The 21,928-nt window shown below is 38.6% G+C and overlaps 1 protein-coding gene across 6 annotated transcripts in view; it reads left to right on the top strand.

The window, feature by feature from the left end:
* Positions 1-21,928, top strand: part of SMYD3 (SET and MYND domain containing 3) — a 382,460-nt gene that overhangs the window by 337,440 nt on the left and 23,092 nt on the right. The window contains exon 12 of one of the 6 annotated variants that reach the window (XM_066178535.1): positions 27-170. The exons of the other annotated variants lie outside the window; for them this stretch is intronic. Within the exon in view, the coding sequence (XP_066034632.1) occupies positions 27-78 (52 nt within the window). The 3' untranslated portion in view covers positions 79-170. Of the gene's footprint in view, positions 1-26; positions 171-21,928 lie in introns of those variants that run through there. 6 annotated transcript variants of the gene reach the window in all.

Here is a 21,928-nt window from a genome sequence, read left to right as displayed (position 1 = left end):
ATCTCCTTGCTTTTTCACGTTTTCAGATGCTGCCCCATCCCTGATCAGAAACTGACTTCCCATTTCAGGCTCCATTGACATGAGGATGTCAGTATCTTATGACAGGGTAAAAGTGAGGGACAGGTAGCTGGTTGAAATAATGCATATTCTCCATATACTCTATGCATAGGTTTTACAGAAAGAATAAAAAGGTCTTGTGAAATGCAATTTCAACTGGAAATTAAAAAGCTCCTGGTCCTTATTTTGGGAAGAGGTCAAGGTGACGAAGTACCTCCTTTTCTTCTCCTCTGATCAGTGCTTGTTCCTGTGCTATGTGCTGGAAGAGTTTCTGAGACTGGTGGTGTTTTGTTGATAAGGAAGGATAGTCTAGGAGATAATACATCATGTGGTAAGTCTCGAAATTCATTGGAGCTTGAAGCTGTAATGCAACTTGTAGAGAAAGGGCAGGGGCTTCTGCTTCGGTCTGTGTTCTAAAAGCTTTAGAAGACTCACATCTTTGGGTTCTGAGTAGTTACATTGTTTGTAACTAAGTGTAAGCCTGTGCTGAGTGTCCAGGTACAATGTCATTCACACATGAATGTTCATTCTTGGTGAGGTATTTTTTAAAGCATCCATTTTTTCTCTGTTGGCGCACCACGTGATGTTTCAATACAATGTGTGATGCTGAGAAGCGTGAGGGGTATGCTAAGAGCTGAACAATATGCTCTGCTGTGAATATGAACATTTCAGATGTTACACATTTTCCCTAATCAAATGGAGATGCCATCAGTATTCAGCATTTTGCCTGAGGAAATTCCATATGGCAGCCTGTTTCTGAAAAAACCTCAAGGCTTCACTTGAGGAACATAGTGTTTCAGAGCTTTCACTAAAACGTGATCGTGGGTAAAACCTGCATAGGCTATGGTACATCACAGCTGTGGAGTAGCTCTGTGTTCATAAGGACTATTCATTTTCATAGAGGAGGACATGAGTGCCTAAAGATTTTCACATTTCTTCAGGGTGAAATTCACATTGTGCATGTCCCACTTAACCTTTTATACAGGGCTTATGTAGTACTGCAGCAGTACATGCTTCCTGCTTCTACTTAGTGGCACACTTCAGATGAACAGAGTAGTCTGCATGTTTAAATGTTTCCTTATTAAATACAAAACCCCAAACCTCAGTTGTTTTGGGCTGGGTTTTTTATAAGTTGTTAACTCAGTTCTTCACAACTGAAAACTGAGCATTTTTTTTTCTGCAGACATTTCTGAGAGCAGAGATTACAGTGAGACCAAGTGCAGTCTTACCAGATAATTTAATAAAGCTTTCTTTGTTTTGCTGGCTGAAGTGTACCATAGTTTTCAAGCTGTTTAATGCAGCTGTTTGGAGATGAAGGATTCGACTGTGCATCCAATTAGAATCTCTTAAGGTAATAATTATTTACATGAGATATTTGACCTTTTTTGCACCTTGGAGAGCTTGTCATTATTCTCTCCTCACCAAAAAGCATCATTTAAGAGAGATTTTCAGTTGTTTCTTTTTCTTTATACCTTCAAGTCATCGCTACAAGCTCTGACACACCTGAAACAAAATCCTCAGTTTCTCATTACAACAAATTGTGCCCTAAGCAGCAGGAGAGCAAATCCTAGGAAATCCTTTGGGATACATTGAATTTCTCCTGTTGAATCAATCTACTGCTTGGCTGCTCCTGCAGTTCCATTATAGCTACCTATTTTCCTTTCCTCAGCTCTGGAAAAAGTATTCATACAGATCTCCACAGGGAATCACCTGAGAATTCGCGCAGTCCATATAAATAGGAAATCATTGTTACAACTTTAAAGGCTCTGGAGATTTGGTCAGAACCAGTTTTAATTTCAGGTAATGTGTTTATTGTGCATTTTCCATTTCTTTAGCAGCAGGATTAATTTTCAGTGCTGTGTGACACATTGTATCATAATGTATGTTTTCATTATGATGGTTGCTGACTTTTTCAGAATCATCCACTTCATGTAAGTGGCAGAAATAGATGTCTGAACTACATAAAACTGATTTTTCATGCTGAATACCAGGCTCTGTGTTTTAGGTAGCAATAATAACCTATAAGGAGGCTTGTTCAGGACCTCTGAAATGGTTTTAGCAAAAAGAAAGGGAAAGGAAAAGCTGCCTTCTCCTTTTGTGCCGAACCATAGCCATCCATTTTTTGTTAAAACATACAACATGCACTTTCACTGAATAGCCTAAGCCAAGTGTATCTACACGGCTTTCCTTGTAAATGCCACGTTAATAGCCTGTCTGTCCAAAAGCCTTAACCAAAGTTAAGACATTTGCCTAAGTGAAAGCTGCCCCACGTCATAGTCAGCACTCAGCAGCTTGCAAAAATAAACTTCCTTTCAAAAATCCTCATGAGCCCTAACCACAGAATAACAGAATATCAGCAAGAGGTGTTACATGGGTTTGTCATGTCTCAGTTAGCACATTCACACTCTGGCCTGACTGCTGCTTGTGAAGGATCAGATTCGGAGATACTGGGAAAGACAGATTTCCCTTAGGTTGCCTCAGAGGAAGGACTCAGCATTTAGCCCTTAAATTACTGACAAGGCCCATATGTTCTGGGGTTTAGGTTTGGGGTATATTTTCCCCTTGTCTCAAGTATTCAGTGCTTTACACTGCTGCCAGAGAGTGGAAAAATGCATCTGCTGTAAAACTCTGCTAGATGTCCTCAGCTATTGTGACAAGGGTAAGAGGAGGAGGAGTAGTAACTGTGTGACACCACAGGCCTGCTGGGCTTACCTGCTGGATAACACCATGTCACCTCTTTGGGCTCATGGGATTTCAGGTCTGGTGAGATTCTGATACAGAGGCAACAAAAATGTTCATTGATTTCTGCTCTGCACTGCTTATAATCCCCTGCTGAATTTCAAGCTAATGTAGAAATTCCACTGATTTTCAGATGGGTTGTTTTAATTAACAACCCTTCATCTCCAGTGCTGCAGCCTTAGAAGCAACTGGAGGACTTCAGTGTTAACAAGAGAAAATTCCCTCTTTCTTTCTGTGCCATACAGAAATGTTGTGCAGAAGTGCTGCTCTGGCCCTTCACCCAGCAGCCTTGCACGTCTTTCCCCCTCCTTCCCCTCTCCACAGAGTCAGCACAAACACAGGGCTTATGCAATGTGACTGCTCTGCTTCTGGAGCGGTAGGGAGCTGGGTAGGTGCAAGCATCCTATATTTGTGTTGTCTGTGCATCATTTGTCTGCCCTTCTACCTCCTCCTATTCTCTATCCCTTCCAGTAAATTTTTGTAATACACCATTACTTCACCTTTTGTCAGTGACTGGGTTCATTTAGGGAACAGGGAAAGCAATCCCAGTGAGTGCACTTTTGGATTGTTTTGCAAGGGGCTGGGTTTAAGAACAGTGGCTGGTGTGTTCTTGGGTTTTTTTCTCAGAACATGGTTGAGTTTTCATTGGGTTAATGAAATACCAGCCAGGAATTTTTGATTTAGAATTCTAATTCAATATAAATGATGGTTTTTATTTTCTAAGTATGTGAACTTCAATCAAAAGGCAGATTAAAAATTGATGGTTGCTATAGAATCCTTTTCTTGAGTCATGATCTTGTAAAAAAGCCAAAAAAGCTGTAGAACTTAATATTCTTGGAACAAACTCTGAACCTATTTTCTCTTCTTCAAGAAGGATTTCCAATAAAGAGTCTGACTTTCTTTTGGTCTGATTTTTCCTCTTTTTTGAATACATTTAGGAAAAAAAAAGTCCTGTTTTTACAGCTATGTGTTTTGCAATACACATGTGATATATGCAATGACTGGAAATAATTTTTTAAATCAAATATGTATGGTTCTTTACTGAGCTCAGACTTCTGAGTACTGGCTAGTTCTGAGGCACTTGAATTTGCATTTACATTGAAAGCTAGAGAGCCAAATAACATCCCCAAAACTGCCCTGCAGTGATAACCAGGGCCACTGGGGGATGCTACTGCTTAAGGGTTACAGCCCGGATTCGTCGCCAGTCGGCACCCTGGTTATGGAAGGTCCCCGGGGGTTCGTGCGTGGCTGCTGGATTTCTGAACCTGGAGACAGTACTAATTCAGTGGCCAAAGTTCAATGTCTTAATCATAAACCATCGGTTGTAAACATAAATCTTACCTCTGGGATCACCCGAGAGGGAGAAAAAAATGTCAAGGTGGAGAAAGCAATTTAAAGAAATAATGAAACAAAGAACAGAAAGAATTAAATCTTCCATATTCACTTTGCTGGAGTTTTAGAAAATGCCCATGGCATTTAATGTTTAGAGCAAAATGTGTCAAAAGAGGAAAACCCAGTATAAATAAGAGTGTGTATTGTCTCTACTAAATTATAGGTAATTCTTCCAAAAGACAGATGTTTGTAGCAGTATTTGCACCATTTTTGGCTTCAGTGTACCTATTTTGTCGATACACAGGGAGAATGCTTGTCACAGGGCTGTTATGTTTAGGAATGCATTAAAATTCTTCAGCAGCCCACTTCTGTCTTCCATTCCTCCCTACTTCCTTGCCTCCAATCCCAAAAGCCTTTTCCAAAAAATGAAAAAGAAAGGTTTTACATCTGAAGTCTGGTACCTAAGTTATCTATGACTTGATCAATTTCTTTCCCAGGCAGGAAATGTTTTCTGATTTTCTGTTTTGCTGGTTGCATAGCACCATCACCTTCAATTCTTTGGTTCTTTCCTAGTTGTTTTTCTTGTATGTTTCCATTACAACCATGAGTTGTCTCCCAAAGTGATACTGATCTGCAAAATCTTCAATGACTTCCATAAACTCACACTCCCATACGTGCTCCACATTCTACCTTTCTTCATTTTCACATATTGTGCGTAGGGGTAGAAATTCTTACTATTCTCTCCAGTCATGCCAGCTGTTTTTTGGGTGTAATTTTGATGTTACTGGCTTGTCCAATATACTTTATCACACATGAGTAGAAGCTCAGCAACAGCAGTGTTCATTTGCAGTACTTTGTTCAGTGTATACCATATTTCTTGGGCTAAGATTTCATTAAATACCTCCATTACTGCAAAATTTTTGGGTCAGTGTATGTCCAGTAGCTCTGTATTTGGGTACTGGTACCCACTACCTTCACTTTTAGCTTCTAGTTTAAGGTTTAGTTTCTAGTTTAATCTTCCACTCATGTCAAGAGCTATTTGAATTTGAATTTTACAGATAGTGATCTCCTAGTGATGTTAGTGGACTAAAGCACTAAGTTTCCCAGGGTTACATATTTCTCTGACACAACTACAAGTGTTGATTTCTTCATTTCTCGCATAGCATTTCCAGGTGTTCTTAGATTTCACGGATCTTGAAAGTTCTGTGTTCTTTGCAATGATAACTTTATCTGCAAGGATTTCTTCTTTTTTTTTTTTTTTTTTTTTTTTTTTTTTTTTTTTTACCGTAGAATCACTTTCAGATTAAGATGTTAGACCATTCAGAGGTTCATGCTTTATCTCGAATAAGGATTTTGGTCTCAGTCTGTCTGCCTACCAGAGCCAAAAGATTCAGTTTGGTTTTGGTGTTTCTTGGTTTGTTTGCTTTTCTTTTTTACTTAAGCAGTAGTAGTTTTTGTCTTGGAATCCGGGGATCCTTTCTTGTATTTTTAAGTGCATGCTTACAATTTACAAAGTAAGGACTTATGCAGCCATTACCTGAGCTCTTTTCATTAAACTGCTTGCTATTACACACTAGTTAAAGGACACCCATTAAAAAATAGAAGTATATGCATGAGCAGATACTTCAAAGACTTGTGTGCTGTGAAAAAGATGCAACATTGTTATTCAGTTGGAACAAATTTGAGAACCATTTTGAGGGATTCACAGTGCCTGTATGGATTTTGCTAAGAAGGAAAGGGTGGAGTTGATGGCATACAAATTCTAAACAAAGGTTTGGTTAGAACCTAAACTTAAATGGGGTTGGGAAGTGATTTCAAGGGAGCAATTAATGGTTAAAAATAGAGACATATGAAACACCTATGGAGTTTTGGATTCCTTTCACAGTAACTGAACATTGCTTTGCAAGAGCTATTTTAGAGGCTGAAATCATGGTGAAAGGGAGCAAAAGGGGAGGAGAGCCACTTAAAAAGAGAGATAAATTGCAATTCTATCTCTGATGAAAGAGAAAAAAAGAGAGGGCATGAAGGAAATAGGAGCAGAGAAGCTGTAAGGAACAATGCATTCTCTGAGAGGAGAATTAGGAAGAGTCTGATTTTACTTATAAAATACCTATTTCTTTGTTTGAATAAATTGTCAATTTGAGTTGAAGAAGCAAAGAGAGGAGACTTGGCAGTACTTCCAAGGAGGAAATCAATGGGGAGTTTCTCATGGTGTAGATGCAAACAGTAGTAAAAAAGTAAAATTGTGGTATTTCAGCAATAAAACAGAGATAATAGGGATAAAGGCTGAAAAAGATGAAAAGGCAGTATTTTTTCCTTATTGAAAAATCAGAAAAGTTATGGAAAAGGAAAACCATAGTCAGGAGGAAGAGAAGAGGAAAGGAGCAGCAGATTAGGAGACCAAAGAAATTGAAGAACGGTGTTTGTTTAAAGGGTGAATCAATGCGAATGGCCAGGGAGAGTGAGAGATGGGAAGATGGTGCTTTGAAGAGGGGTGTACAGAGCCTGAAAATCGAAGGAGGTATTGTCAAACAAGAGCCGTGACAATGAATTACTAAGTTCCTAGGGAGATGATCCATCCAGCAGGGAATCCAAAGAATGAAGGTCACAGAGATTCTGTAGTAAAATAGGTGATGCTGAGTAAAGCTGAAATTTCACAGACTGATATTGACAGGAAAAAGAAGAAAAAAAGAAGAGCATGCGGATGAGAGGAAAATTAAAGTTACGACAGTGAGCAAATCCTAGAGACCACACAGTTAGTGATGTGATGGCAGAGCTCACTGGATCTTGAATTTGCCTGTCATTGAGTGAAAGGGCTAAAGTGTTGTGGAAGATGTAATTGGGAATGCTTTACTTGGATATACCCGAAAACCAGGAATATCCTTGTTTTTGGGTGCATAATGTTACCTCTGTCAACAGGTTCATGCATACTCCTGTCCACCATACCAAACCTCTATGAACTATGTTTCACTTGACCTGGTCAAGGTCTGTTAATCAGTTTTCATTAACCCCATAAAAGCAGAAAATCCAGTTCTTCTATACAAAGAACATTGAAGGCATCAAAACTAAATCTAAATTATCTAATCCTGGTATGAGAACCAACACAGCCACATTAGGATAGCACTCTGCCTTATATAATTAGCAGTAGAATTGTGCCACAGGGAAATGCTGATAATACCAACTACTACACAAACACTACACGTGCTACTTCATAAATACAACAGCTTATGTCCTTCAGGAATTTAGTCAATGCCTAATCTTTTTCTTACTTACCTGGGCAACAACTAATATTGGATTATGCAATTTCAAGTGAAAGAGTTGATGCTGTGTTGACCTTCTGGCCAACTGTAAAACCCTTCTGCATGTATTCCCTTGGCTGTCATGAAAGGTGCTTCCTTTCCACTCTGATTTTCTATTAGAAATTTTATCTGCTTTAGGCCAGAATCCCAACTACTGTCTGCCCTGAGATGTTTTTCAGCTTTCAGATAAACCAGTTCCATGGTTAAGGAGGTGATTCAGTGCTTCTCCTCTCTTCTCTTCTCCTGAGTGTACTGGAACCACTTTTCTTGGGTTCAGTTTGTCATTTTATCATCAGGCAAGACACAGAAGTCTGAATCAGCTTTATTTATGTGACTTTGAAGATGAAAGTAGGAAGGAAGAAACAAAAAGCAAATGATTTCGGGTAGAGAGCAAAACAAAGATGGTTACTGATTACAAATGCTGGAAGGCTAGAAAAAAAGTAGGCTAAAGTACTGCTAAGGAAAAAGGTTCACAGAAACAGAAAGAGGCTGCCCAAAGAGCCATAAAACCTGATGAAAGTGAGAGCCAGATAAATATATCAAAGAGGAAAGAATCACCCTGAGAAAATAGTGCAAGTCTGCTGATTAATAATAAAAAATATGTCGTTTCCAACCAAAAAAATGTCATCTTCAAGGAATGCAATGCACACATGTCTAGTAAAGAAGAGTATGGGTATATGATACAGGCAACCAAAGAACAATGACAAGAAGCCTAGAAATATCAAAATTAGGGTGAAAAAGCCTGTTTTTTAACTCCTCCCCATCATCACAAAAGATCAAAAAGGGAGAGGGCAAATAAAATGGATCCTTGCCACAGTTGCAAACCCTCTCCTAAGAGGAAAATCAGCCTTCTCTGGCCATGCAGTGGTAGAGAGGCTACAGTGATCTTGGGGGATACGTTTGATGGGCTGCCAGAAGTGAAGATAAAGTTCTGGAATCAAAGTGTTTTCATTATAGAAACATCATGAAATCATTTACATAATAATTCAGGTATGTTGAATGATGTACACCAAGGATATATTGTTCTTTTAAGGCTGGCCAGCCTTTCAAAAACCTTCTGAAAACTGGCAAAAGTGACAGCCAACAAGTAGAAGCATCCTGAACCAGGTCTTTCTGCTTGAATCACTGTTGATGAAATAGAAAAGAGAAAGAGGAAAGAAAATATTTTCATGCAATTGTGTGCTTGGCAGACTTTGAAAAATGGAATTAGATCCTGCTTTGCTACAAAAAAAAAGTTTCAGTATATGCAGTCATAAAAAGGAAAAAATATTTAGGAGATTAATTTTCTCAGCATGGGGGGAATTTGCAAGATTTACCAAAGCATTTTGTGAAGTACTTTGCTTTAGATAGTGGCACAAATTATATGTTGTAAAAATGTTTATGTAAATACGACTGGAGACCTTGCTTAAGAAGAATGGGAAATTGCTGCATGTTGTAGTTTGAGATGTTCTGAAACACAGACATTGTGTCCTATGAAATGCAACACAAATTCTCAAATCTTACCAAAAATCATGGAGTAACTTATGACCAGGAGAATGCCCTCCTAATTACTTGCATGGTCTCATGACCATAGCTACAGATAAGTTATCTTAGATATTTGTCTCAGTACTGCACCAGCATAATATCTCTAATTTTTCAAGGGATTTCAAAATGCCTAACCAAGTTGGGTAATATTATCTCTACCAGTTCAACATCTCAGAATTTTGAGATGAAAAACAGGTTTACATGCTTGCAGTAAGATAACATCCTGAATGCATACTCAAGTTTTATCCGTTGCTACCTGTCTGGATTCAGTTCATCTGTGTATTGCCTTGCTGGCAAATTTGCAGTTCAAGTGAGCTCTACCAATGCTGGATGTTTTATCAAGAGATGCTATTAAATTGTATTAGGTTGCTTGTGTCAGTAGAGAAAAAAACAGAGGTGGAGGGGGTGGGAAGTGTGGGTGGCAAGGTCCTTTCCATGTGAGAGAGCATCAACATTAATCTGTGACACAAAAGCATATTGACTTAACTAAAATTGTTAGTTTTATTGAGTACCCCATGCTTTCAAACCCCTGCCTTGCTCTGAGAGCAGCACTGTCCCAGGGAAGTACTCCTGACTTCTGATACCTTGAGGAGAACAGAGAAGTACAGTGGTTAACCTATGATGTGTTAAATTATGTCCATCAAAGAACAACCAGCTCCAGATATTGCAGTGGGACAGGGCTTTTCCCATCTTGTTTGCAGTGGTGAGTACTGTCACCATTCTTGGTCTTTGCATCTGAACAGCACCAGGGTAGAGCATTGACTGCATCCACTGACACTAAAAAAACCCACAACAAGTTGCACTCAGACCCTGCTAAGCCAAACAAGAGAAGAGTGACAACAGTTTCTCTCTCATAAATTAAAAGGACACATCTTCATGGAAATCAGGGTTGGCTTGTAGATCCCAGTCTCACCACAGCACTCAGCAACATGCCATTCACTGGCAAAGCACTTCACTGGAGGGCAGTCTCTTCTCCCAGGTAACAAGTGGCAGGATGAGAGAACCTGGCCACAAGGTGAACCAGGGGAGGCTTAGATTGGAAATTGGGAAAAATTTTTCAACTGAAAAGGTGGTCAGGCTTTGGAATAGACTGCCCAGGGAAGTAGCGGAATCCCCATCCCTGGTGAAGTATTCAAAAGCTGTGTGGATGTGGCATTTGTGGATATGGTTTATTGGTGAACTCCATACTGCCGGGTTAACAGTTGGACTCAATAATCTTAGAGGTCTTTCCAAGCTTCATGATTCTAAGATTCACTGTTGGTGATAATGATGTGGTATACATAGGGGGGGATCAGTCTGCCTAGGGAGTGAATTACTGAACTTTCTTCTATGAAATCTATTTCAGTGGTCAGAACTGAATAAATATTTACCAGGTTGAAGGGGGGGAAAATTTACTTACAATTTTCCTGCTATTTGCCAAAAAAACTATCCCTTCCTTTTTGTGCCCTGTATTTAATCATCAAACAAGATAAAGTTCTTGACTGCTCTGAACTAATAGAACTTGGTTTACATCAAGTAAGGATGGAAAGGATTTTCCATGAAACTTCCCCTTTCTCCCAAGCAGACATTCATGGCGTATGTTCAGGTTTGCATATACTCATACATGTTCCTCTTGCTGTCACTGCTTCCTAACCAGGTAAATCCACAATTAATTGGGTGGCTGATATCTTTAGAAAGCTGTATTGTATTTTGCTTCAGTTTTTCAGTTAATACTGTTTTTTATATATTGGTTCCTGTCTTTGCAGTCCTTTTACCAAGATTTCTTTGTAATGGATTCAAGCAAATATATGCATGCTTAAGCCAGACAAGTTGCATTCCAGTAAACTTCACGTTCCTTTGGCCCTTTCTGCACACTCCTCAGATGGCTCATCCCTGGCTCTCAGGGCTACCCATTGGCAAATTTCTGCTTACTTTTGTTTAACTGAGGTTGACAAAGGTAATTTGATTTCCAGGGTCTTTGGCAGTGCTAGTGACAGAGATGGCTTAAATAGAGATACCTTCAGCCTGTTCCTGAAACAGAGTTGTATTCAAGGCCACAACACTACCCCAACTTGTGATTAAGTGCTTAGTGAGTTCCATTTCCTTATAAGAACATGTGTAAGAACCCAAGAATGTATGCCACAAGTGAACTAAGCATTAATCTGTCAGCAGCTTAAGTGTGTTTGGGATAGTGCAATGGAAATATGTGGTATAGTGACACAGTGTTTGTTCTCTGGGAAGCATTTAAGAGCAGATGGAACCTGTAAAATAGATTGATTTGTGAAAGTGTGCAGCTTCTATCAGATTTGCTTGATGCTTACTTGTTTTAACCCAAATAAACACAGGCCACATATTTTTGAATTTTCAGTGAGGTGCTGGTAGCTACATGTGGGAAGTCCAACATTAATAAGTGCACAGAAACTCATCAGGAAGAGACTTCTTTTTTAAAGGGATGCTTCTCTCCTAAAATAATTAGATGAGTAAAAATTAGTATATAATTGAGGATATATCCTAAGGAACTAAAAAAAAAAAGATTGAGGATTCTACAACAACATAAAGAATACAATGCTGGAGTCTCATTACAGTTAAATGGGAAATTAAGTCCATGGCAGGCATGTCTTAAAATTCTAGTATAAATCAATAACATCTATAAAAATGAGGTACTGTTGGAACAACAATGAGGTATTGTTGGAAATTACATAAAAATCTATAACATTTTTTAATTAAATGTTAAGCATCCTGCAGATCTGTTGAAGCACACTGTAAAACTCTGCAGACAATGGTTATAAGTTGAGTTCCACTAGGGTATGTATGCAAGGAAGACATTACATTTGCATTCTTAAAGGTGACTTTCTGGTCTCTTCTACCTGCTTATCTGAAGAAATAATAAATCCTACATCAAGATCTGGATGACTCCTACTTTAGTGGAAAGCTTCACCACTCTTTTAAGGACATTGACTTGTGTTCCACTGCTGCAGCAACAATTTAGTTTTTCTGTTTCAGAATTTGGATGAAGTTGAACCTTGGCATGGAATTTGTAGACAGCCTACACTGACATTTGTCTAATTGTTTTATACTGAACTAAATCAGTTTAATAAGTGAATCAAAAGAAAGGCTAGATTTTCAGAAGCTTGGGGTTTTTTTTCATTTTTTGAAAGCAAGCATATCAATGCATCTGCCAAAATTAAAGTATGTGGATTTCTGCCATGTTGCCTTCTGTGTAGTGCAGAATTTCTGTACCTGTAGCACAGATCTTATTTCAGCTGATTGTGAGAAATTTGCCTGGGGTGAACAGAGTAAGAAATAATATTAAAAATGTGTCTCTGGAAATATAATTCTACTCTTGTGAATTGTGTGTGCTGCAGTCTTCAGTTAACTTTAAAACTACATTTTATATGTTCTTCAGGGTACAGTATATAATATTCTATTAAGCTATTTTGCATGTGGTGTTAGTAGGACACATCCTTAGCATGATTTTGAAAGGCTCAATAAATGTCATACCTCTTCTAACCTAAAGGAATCTTGACTATGCAAAATATGGCAATATGTGTATAGCTGCACAGAAAAACGCAGACCCAAACCCTCAGTTGTTCCTACAGCAATATTGTGTCATGAATATTCTTTCTACCCAGAGCAATGGAGAGCAGAATGGCAAGGTCTAAGGATATGCCATAAAAGAAAGATTGCCATGCATTGTCCCAGTAAGAGCTTGGTCTTTCAGCAACCACTTAGAAATTAAAGACATTTCAATGCCAGTGAGGCTTCTCTGATTGTGTTATCTGTGTGTGTGTATCTTTGCTTGTTAGTGCTACCTAGCAACTTGCATAAAGACAGAGATGTCAAAGTGTATGAAGTTCCTACAAGTCAATAGAAGATAAGAGGCCACGTATAGAGTGCCTATAAAGAGAGAAGTTGTATAAGCTCATGTTTGAATGTATGGGTAGACACCAAAATGTCCACTAGCAAAAAGCAGTTTTTAATGTCCTGGTGGAGGGGAAAAAGCTCTGCACCTATCTTAGCATAGAACAACCACAAGTCACAAGGCGTTTGGTAAATTTATGTGCTCCTACAACTAGTTGAAAGCTGTGATTCTGCTGCTCACCTCAGTGGCACAGCTATAGGCAGAAGCCAACCACCCCCCTTCCCCCCCCCCCCCCCCCATTGAGAAAAGAGAGAAAGTACAACGGACATGAAAGAGCCATAAATAGCAGCTGATATATTTCTGTATTCTGAGGCCCATATTTCTCTTAGAAATTATCAGAGCTCAACATCCGCATTTAACACACGTAGTGCTCCATGATGTTGCATCTCAATGAGTGTTGTAGGTTAACAGAATTTACACAGTATCACTGAAAACATTTTCTTTCCTCCCTGGTTTTTGTGCTATGGAATTGTGGATTTAGGTGTGGGGGTTTTTTGTTGGTTTTTTGTTGGTTTTTGGGGTTTTTGTTTGTTTGTTTGTTTGTTTATTTGTAATGTATGGAGAAAAAAAATACCATGATAAAAATGGGTAAAAATTTTAAACCCAAGGAAAATCTTAAATTGTGTCTGCCGTTTCAGTGTTACTTGAAGATCATGTGGAAGAAAAAGTCATTGCATACACAGAAGTTCTTAGTACGCTGCCTGAACGAGGTTGAGAGGTTTTGTTGAGTCTACATTCTTTCATATATCAAAGTCAACACAATCTTTGGCTAAAGTTTTTGGAAAAAGTTCAAGGCCATCAGGTGGAATACTTGGCATTGCTGTAGTTTTTGGCAAAGTTCTCTTGGCTTCCTTAAGGCTTGAGTTTCATTTCTTGTGCTGGTTCTAGATCAGGCAGCTGTAGATGATGGATGAGTCATAGGGAAAAGTCCCCAATATTTTTAAAACTGTCAAGTCTCTCATGCCAGGTAGTAAACTTGGTCTTCTGACCTGTCCTTTGTACTCCCCAACCCTGGTGGAGTGGCTATTGCTCGTCTTCTCTTTATCTGTCGCATCTGGCAAAAAGGATCCCTGGGAAAAGTCAGCTGGAATAATTTATCTCTGGATAATTGGTTATCCAGGAGCACTGCTGCAGCAGGTCCTACTCTCTTACATGCCTGGAAGTGCAGTGAGTCACATGCTCACACACTTGTCATCCTATGCATGAATCTTGTCTGTGTGGTTCCTGTCGTGTGTTACTCTTCCTCAGATCTCTATGGGAAAGAGCATTTTCATAAATTCAAGACCTGACTCACATACATAATTTTTAAATTAGCTAACTTCTCTGGAAGTGAGCTGCACTTATCGCATTTGATCACTGCAGGAGTTTTTGTTACAATATGTTGACAGATGTTTCTATTTCTCCCTGAGTTCAATGACTCTGGTCTTTAATTTTAGCATAGCCACATTTTGCAATTTTACTTTATTCTCAATAGTTGAAGTTACCTGCTTTTCACAGCCTGATGGGGATAATACATTATTTTATCATGTAACTCAGAAAAGCAGTTACTTAGAAAACAGAGAAAATTTTGTGAGCCATTATTTTTACACTCTTCACTGTGTAATGCACCTTCTTATGCTAAGTAAAAGGATTTTGGATAATGTAAAAAAAAAAAAAGAACCCAACATTATCAAGTTGGGGTTTTTTTGTTGTTTTGTTTTGTTTTGTTTTTTAGTTATAAACCTGTAACTTAATATCAGAGACAAAATATAATGAATGAGTTCATGGAAATAAAATTTGAATTTATAATTAAAATTTTTGAAGCTGTCCAATACAATGCTTTCGTTTTGAAAACGCACACTGTGCAGTGTGTTTGTCACAAACCATGACAGTCCTTAATGAGCTGGTAATTTTGTACTTAACATGTCTCAGAAACTTTTTTTTATGTAGGGATTATATTGGGCCAGAAGCATCCTAAGATTGTGTATCCATTTATCCATTGGTGTGAAGGTGGATACTTGCATGACTGCCACCTTCTTCTTTACTCTTTCACAGCTCCTGGGTTTCAGTGACTTCAGTACAGTGAATTTATTTCAAAGCATTTTTTTAAAAACAGACAAAGAGGTTGGTGGATCAGAAGGTCCAGAGGTAATGATACTATTTGACTTGGAGTATTAGAAAAATGAATCCAGTATGTCCTTAGTAAGAATAAATCCAGCCTCTGACTGATGTGCTGGTAACATGTTGTTTGTGGAAGCGTTTTGGATGGCTCATCACAGTCTGAAGGAGCAAGGCCTGATTTCTGTACTGCTTTGTTTTTAATATCTGCCACCGTTGCTCCTTCTCTAGTGTGAAAATATCTCCAGTTTTGTACATTGTCTGCCTTGTGTCACTGCATGTTGCCCTGTTTAATCCCCAAAGCCAATCTCTGCATGCCCTTTGTCCAAGCTATCACTGACCTTTAAGTTTCTGCTGATACAAATCATTCCAGACCAGAGTCAAGTGATACTTATGCAAGATATATCCAGTCTTCTGTGTCTAATAAGAATACTAGATTATTCCAGAAAAATAAAATTAAATAGGCATACTTTAAAGAGTGTTGTCTGGTTTATTGTCCTCCTGAAGACAGCTTGCTAACAACAGTCACTCAAGAGATCTGTTTTTCTTCTTTACGTTTAAATGTTTGCCTTTTGTACGCCACAGATTTTCCTGAAGTGCTATCCATAAATGTACAAGCACAGAAAAGTTGACTGCAGGCATGTGCAATGAGCATATTGGAAATTTGCATTTTGTGGACTCCTCAAATCACAGGATTTAAGAGACCAACTCAGTAGGCTCCTTGTGGCCTTTCGGTGATCGTTAATGCACAGGTACTTCATGATACCTGTGATCAACACCAGGGTAGCTTCTGCCTGTTAAAAGCTCCAGGTATTTTAGCTCTAAAGGAAAAAATACCACCATGCCAGTGCTAAGCCACTGAGTTTTTTACTGGCCTCCAGAGCTAAGGGAGCTATTTTTCCATTAGATTTTTGCCTCTGACTGACTTTTTTATGCCGGTTCGCTGACTGATAGCTACAGTGCAGCATTCATGCAGTGCCTGTTACACATCAGATAATTTACTGGAACTTTCTAGAATTTTAGATGGACATAATGAAATTTATAGTGCAGAAACCAGAGTTTCCCAGGAGCAGAGAATTTATAACATTTCTCCTGTGTGCTTTCCACCATATCTATCTCAGGGCAAAACCCACGTTGTGTTCTTTACCTTGGGGAATGCACTATTGGTACCTTTATCTTCTGTTATCTTGGGCTTTTAGATTACAGAACATCTTTGAGATTTCTACTTCACTGCCAAATTTAACCAATGGGTTCAGAAATTACAAGAGAAGAACAGGCAGACAGATGATGGCCCCATAAATCTTGTTATCAGGCTGAAAAGGCGATTTTTTTCCTTAGTGTCTCAGAAGATAAAGCCAGCAGGTCAGGGAAGGACAGGCTAACAGTAGGATAGAGTGTGACCAGGACATCAGTTCTTTCCAGCCTTAGACAGTCTATGTACATGGGTGACAGGTCACCAATTCCTACATGATCAAAGCATTATCCAGGAGCTGTGACAAGGAGGCATTGTGATGAGGGATTTGTTGAAATCTAACAAACCAGTTTTATGGGTGCATATAGGAAGCATGCCTTCCAGGTATGAAGGGCAGCTGGAGCTGCAGTAGGGAAAAATTGAAAGTTTAAACTTGATGGGAGGTTTTCCCTATTAGTGTGACAGAGCAATGACAGCTGAACATCTCAGTTTGTTAGGTACCCTAGCACTGATCAGGTAGCTTTAGCTAATCAATCTATTGACTGCAGTGCAGCATCAACTTCTTTTTTCAAAGGCAATTTTGGCACCTGCCAGATCTCTGTGAGTTACTCTCTTTTCCATATGGCATTGGTCTCACATAACACCAAACACTGCCATCCTATTTCCCCACATTCCTGCCCATCTCAGGACACCTTCCCAACTATAGGCATGTATTTTCCTTTCCAAATGCCACCCTTTTTCTCTTAGAAGACAAACTACAAATGACAAGCAGCAGCACAGGATTTTCCTGCCTGCCTTTGTTTGCCCACAAATACTATCACCACTTCCACTTCCCAGATGGTGTCTTGCTCTAGATAGTACTCACCTCACCTTTGGATGCTTTCCCAACATTTAAAATTGAGATATTTAAATCAAGGGGAGACCCTTGCATAACCCAAAGCAATCTTCAAGGGAACATATCCTGGGAATTCTATAGTAGGATAAACCACCATCTTGCATTTTGTAGTTCCCAATGATGATTTTTTCAGGAGCTGAATGTGCCACTCCCACACAACATGATTCAACTCAGCCGGAGGTCACTGCCCCCCCTCAGTGCTATTAAAATTGGGCCTGAATAGAGCAAATTATTAACAGAGCTGAGAAAGGAATGAATAACAACAATTTTCTTTCCCAAAATTACTTCCTCCTTTGCCTTCACAACAGCCATGATCATATATGCAGCTTTCTCAGATTTATTTTTAGTAGAGTTCTTTAAATGAGTGTATTTTAGAATATTTTACTATGCGACTGTGTTGTGAAATTTTAAAACTCAAAGCTCAGTTTTTATCCCTCAGGTAAAAATGCTTGCTATCATACTAGCTGAGCATTGAGGCACTTCCAGCCAAATGCTGGAGTTAAAAAATGGAGATAATTCTTTCGCACAAGCACAAAGTCATGTTGCAATCCTTACTAATGGCTTTAATTATGAAAACCAAGCTTTAACTTTATTAATTCACACACATGACTGGAATATGCATGCTATGAATATTTATTATAGTAGAATTCAAGTTGTCATTGACTGTGAAACAAAATCAAGGACCTGATAAATCAGTTAAAATGCAGACAAGTATGTTCTACTTCATTGCAAAGTACAGGATACTTTGTGCTGCTTCTAGCACTCTTCTGAAATGAGGAGGAAAAAAAAGAAGCAACATATACATTTCCAGATGCTGTTTATATGGTCAAACGCTTAAAATATTTGCAAAGGGTTCTTTTTTACTCCATGTAGTTTTTTTTTAAACCATATGGTCTAACTTGCTTACAGATGTAGTTTACCTCTCTTCTGTGTTCTCATCCCTGTTACTTCACACTTTCTGAGTGGTTCCTGACTTCCCAGAGGTACCCAAAATATTCCACCTAATTCATTTATTCTGAAACAGAGAAAAGAAAGGAAAAGTATGATGCGGTGTGTTTGTACTGGATCCAGTGGTACTACTTGCAACAGAGATTAAAGTAGCAATCCAGATGTTCAAAATCCTTTAGCTAATTTCTGGATGAGATCAGGACAGTAAACAAATCTCCTGTTGAGAGTGAAAAACCTGGTGTTAGAGATGAGAAAATTGATCCACTGGTTACACATGCTGACATTCAAGATTGCTGACTTGGGTGTATTTTCTTAGGCTGTCTGCCCAAGAAGACAGAAGTGGACATGTGCAAGTGAATTCATGACCCCATCGAGGAGAGCTGACAATGGCCACTGTCTGCTCAGTAAAAAAGGCAGGGGGACATAGTAAATGTTCCAGGAAAGAACAGGTTGCATTTTTATTCTGGGGTTTAAAGGTCTGTGAATGTTTGGTGTTAGAGGCATTATGGGTCTTCTAGAATCCGTAAGTGCAGGTTCTTTTTCTCTTTGTATTGGCACAGAACTCAGACACTGACGTGTTTTGGATCACATTCTTTTCTCTCCCAAATTCTTTTTTATACTCCTCGCTGCTTCTTTGACTCTGAACTGCTTATCTTAATTTCTTTGACTCCTCTCTCTGTTCCTTGGTGAAGAACGAGTTAAGGAGTGTGTGGGTGGGTGAATGGGGGTTGTATTTCTGTAATTTCTTCTCCTTTATCCCCCCTTTTCCACAGCAACTTCAGAGTACAAGTCACCAATGGCCTCTCCTTTTACTGCAAGAGATAGAAAACCAGTCTTCCTTCTAGTAGCTCCTGGGGGAAAAGGATGAAGACCCTAGAACTGAACTTTTCCTTTGTCCAATGAAAAGGTTGCCCCTGACACACAGTCCTCCCTCCATAAACTGTCATTCCTCCAACCTAGGTGTCAGAGGATCTTTCTCATCTTCCAAGCATGTAGAGGGGAACTGTGTCCCATGCTTAGGCAGTGAATGCAAGAGAAAAATAATCAGCTCAGTAGAGCTTGGCTGCTCTATTCCAAATAGACAGATGAGCACCTTTGCACCTGGTCAGAGGGAAATAAAACTGTGTGGGCATTCTCCAAATGTCATTAATTTCTATGGGGTTTGAAAGTGCTTGTCAGAAGGTAAACTTTCACAGGGGCCCAAGCATTCTCTACACAAAGAGTCTGCACTGTCATGAGCTAGAAAAGCTGTTTCAAGAAAGATCTTTTTTTGAGAGAGAGTAGTTTTACCTTTGTTACCCATCACAGCATTACCTTCCCTAGGTTTATCTGCTGCCTTGAAAAAAACCAAAACAAATCTACAAAACAAAACCAAACAAAAACCAATTAAAAAATAAAAGCTGAGTGTAGAAAGGGATTAGGGATTTACATGCTGTAGCTACTCAGTCTGTCAAGTCAATTTTTTACCTATACTAAGATTCCTGTGGATTCTATATAACTTTCTCTTTTACTTACATTTAAAACGACCAGCACCTCCCATGGAGTTACAGCATCTGGTTACCATTTACTGGTTACTGGGCAAAGTCACCATGTGGATGGTGCAACAAATGCCCCCACAGTGCTGTTGTTGAGTTGCTGCTATTGTGTGGTTGATGGAGGGTTAAACACATTCCCTTGCCATACGTGATTTCTTATGAGTTTTCAGAGGTTTTTTATAGAGTTATTTTCTTTTCACCCCTTTCATCTATTTGTTGTGGATGCCCACATGACCTCCTGATAATACAAACACACTCTTTTATTTGCAGAGCCTATTATCAGCCCTGTCTTTAGCCCCATGATAAAGGTCAAGTAGATTAGTTAGGGAGGCTCTTGCCTTTCTAAATCCACATTGGTTATCTCCTTTTAGATAATTACTATCCATGTATTTCTCTAATGTGCCCCAGGGTATAGTTTCCATTCCTTGAATACTGCAAGGTTAAATTCATCTACTTCTGACACCTTTTGCTGGGTTTCAGCTTTGCTAACTGGTTTAATATCAGTGCTTTTGTGATTAGTCATCCTGGATAGTGGAAATAGAGTAAATGCTCCAGAAGAATATCATTTTCCAATGCAAATTCTCTAAGAAACACTCATGTTCTAAGAAACACCAGCTAATGTTCCTGACTTTTCATGTAACAGTTTTTCAGCTATCCAAGCTCTAACCTCTTCCTTCAATGCTGAATTGCCCATGCAAATTCATGCTGTGGGAATAAAGGAGCACAACAGGAACAAAGCGATGACTAATATTAACCTCTCTGAAACCTCTGGTCAGATTTTAAAATGCCATGGAAACATCAAGGCTTTCCAAGTGCTTGTTTTAAAAAATATTATTCTGATAATAAAAAAACTTACATTTCACAGTTGTCAGAAAAAAATAATGACAGATTTATTTTATTTTATACTATTTTATCATGATAATAGTTGCAAGAGAAACTAGAGGGCTTTAAGCATGCGTATGCAAGATGTCACTCAGAAGTACATCTTTCCAGTGAATATTCCTTATCTATGCATTATCAATTTGGATAACTCTATTTTAATAGGTGCTTTCTCCATAGTTAGCATGTATTTTCCTCTGTTTCCTACTGCTCTTCATCAAAACAGGATGTTTAAAATGCTGCATAGTATAATATAGAATAAGGAATATGGAAAAAAGAATCTCAAGATTGTTTCCTCTGAAGGGATCCTTCCAAGATCTTTAGTCTGAAATGTGCTGATCAAAATACCTGGTTCTGCCTCATTTAGACTTTCAGTATAATATTAATTCCTGGTGCAACAACAAAGTGAGAGCATTTTGATATTTCAGTTTTGACGGTACTGTATCTTTAGTGGCCAAACCTTTTATTGTGAGATATATCTTTCCAGCAAAGCAGCAGTAAGGATTTGTCACAGTGAGTAGCATGGGTTCATCCGATCATTTGTATCACTATTCCATTAATTATTTTAAATAGAAATAATAGTAGTAGTAGTAGTAATAATAATATCCACATTGCTATGCCTGATGCACATTTATCAAAGATAAAATTTCCTCATTCCCAGAGGTATATTTACATTTGTAATATTCATTCGTAGCTGATCCATGTGTCCTGTCATCAAATGTGTTATCATGGTAAGGAGGGCAGAGCTTTGCACATATATTTTTGTTCCATCCTCTTTGTAGGAGCATGGGTAGACAAAAAAATTTCTCCCTATGACACACTTCCTATTCTTGCTGTTTTCTCAGTGCTATGTACTAAATATAACTATATATTCAATTAGATAATTCAGCCCCACCTTTACGCTAAGGAAGCTGTCCTGTGCTGGAGGGTAGCATGAAGAAAAGCCATTGAGACCCAAATGAAGACATTTGGCCTGGTTTGCCCATTTCCCCCTAACTCTAAACAGAAACTCTTCTTTAATGTAAATTGGTTTTCAGTTATGAGAAGATTTAAGAATTACAGAGACATTGCCAATATAATGTAACATTTTCTGCTGTTCAGATGACACTGCATGTATGTGGGGTGTGGTATAAAACCCAGCCTAGACTGCACTATAGGCAGCTAAATATTTTTATTATCTCTATACCCATTTAATGAAATTCTTCAAGATGATGAAATGTTTTTATTCATAAAGGTTTTTCTTACATATGCAATATGCTTTCCTATTCCTGAATGATTACAACATCTCTGGAGAAGGAAATGAGGTAAATATTGCAAAATACAAAATATTTTTCAAATGCTAAAGTGCTGACCTTATAAAACAAAGATGCAACCTTGAGTTAGACAGCCAAGAGATGTTTAGTAGTTTAATGTAGCAGAACTCGACCAAAGGGGCAAATTTTTGCATTACTTTGCTACTAATGTGAATGCTGCAGCTACATTTGTGTATCCATATTCATTATTGCTAGTGTTCCTCCTGGATTATGACTG

The sequence above is a fragment of the Chamaea fasciata genome, unplaced genomic scaffold (assembly GCF_029207755.1).
Source record: "Chamaea fasciata isolate MVZ Bird 193981 ecotype frontalis unplaced genomic scaffold, bChaFas1.0.hap1 SCAF_3, whole genome shotgun sequence".
Taxonomy (NCBI): Eukaryota; Metazoa; Chordata; class Aves; order Passeriformes; family Sylviidae; genus Chamaea; species Chamaea fasciata.
This window is presented reverse-complemented; position numbering and strand designations above follow the sequence as displayed.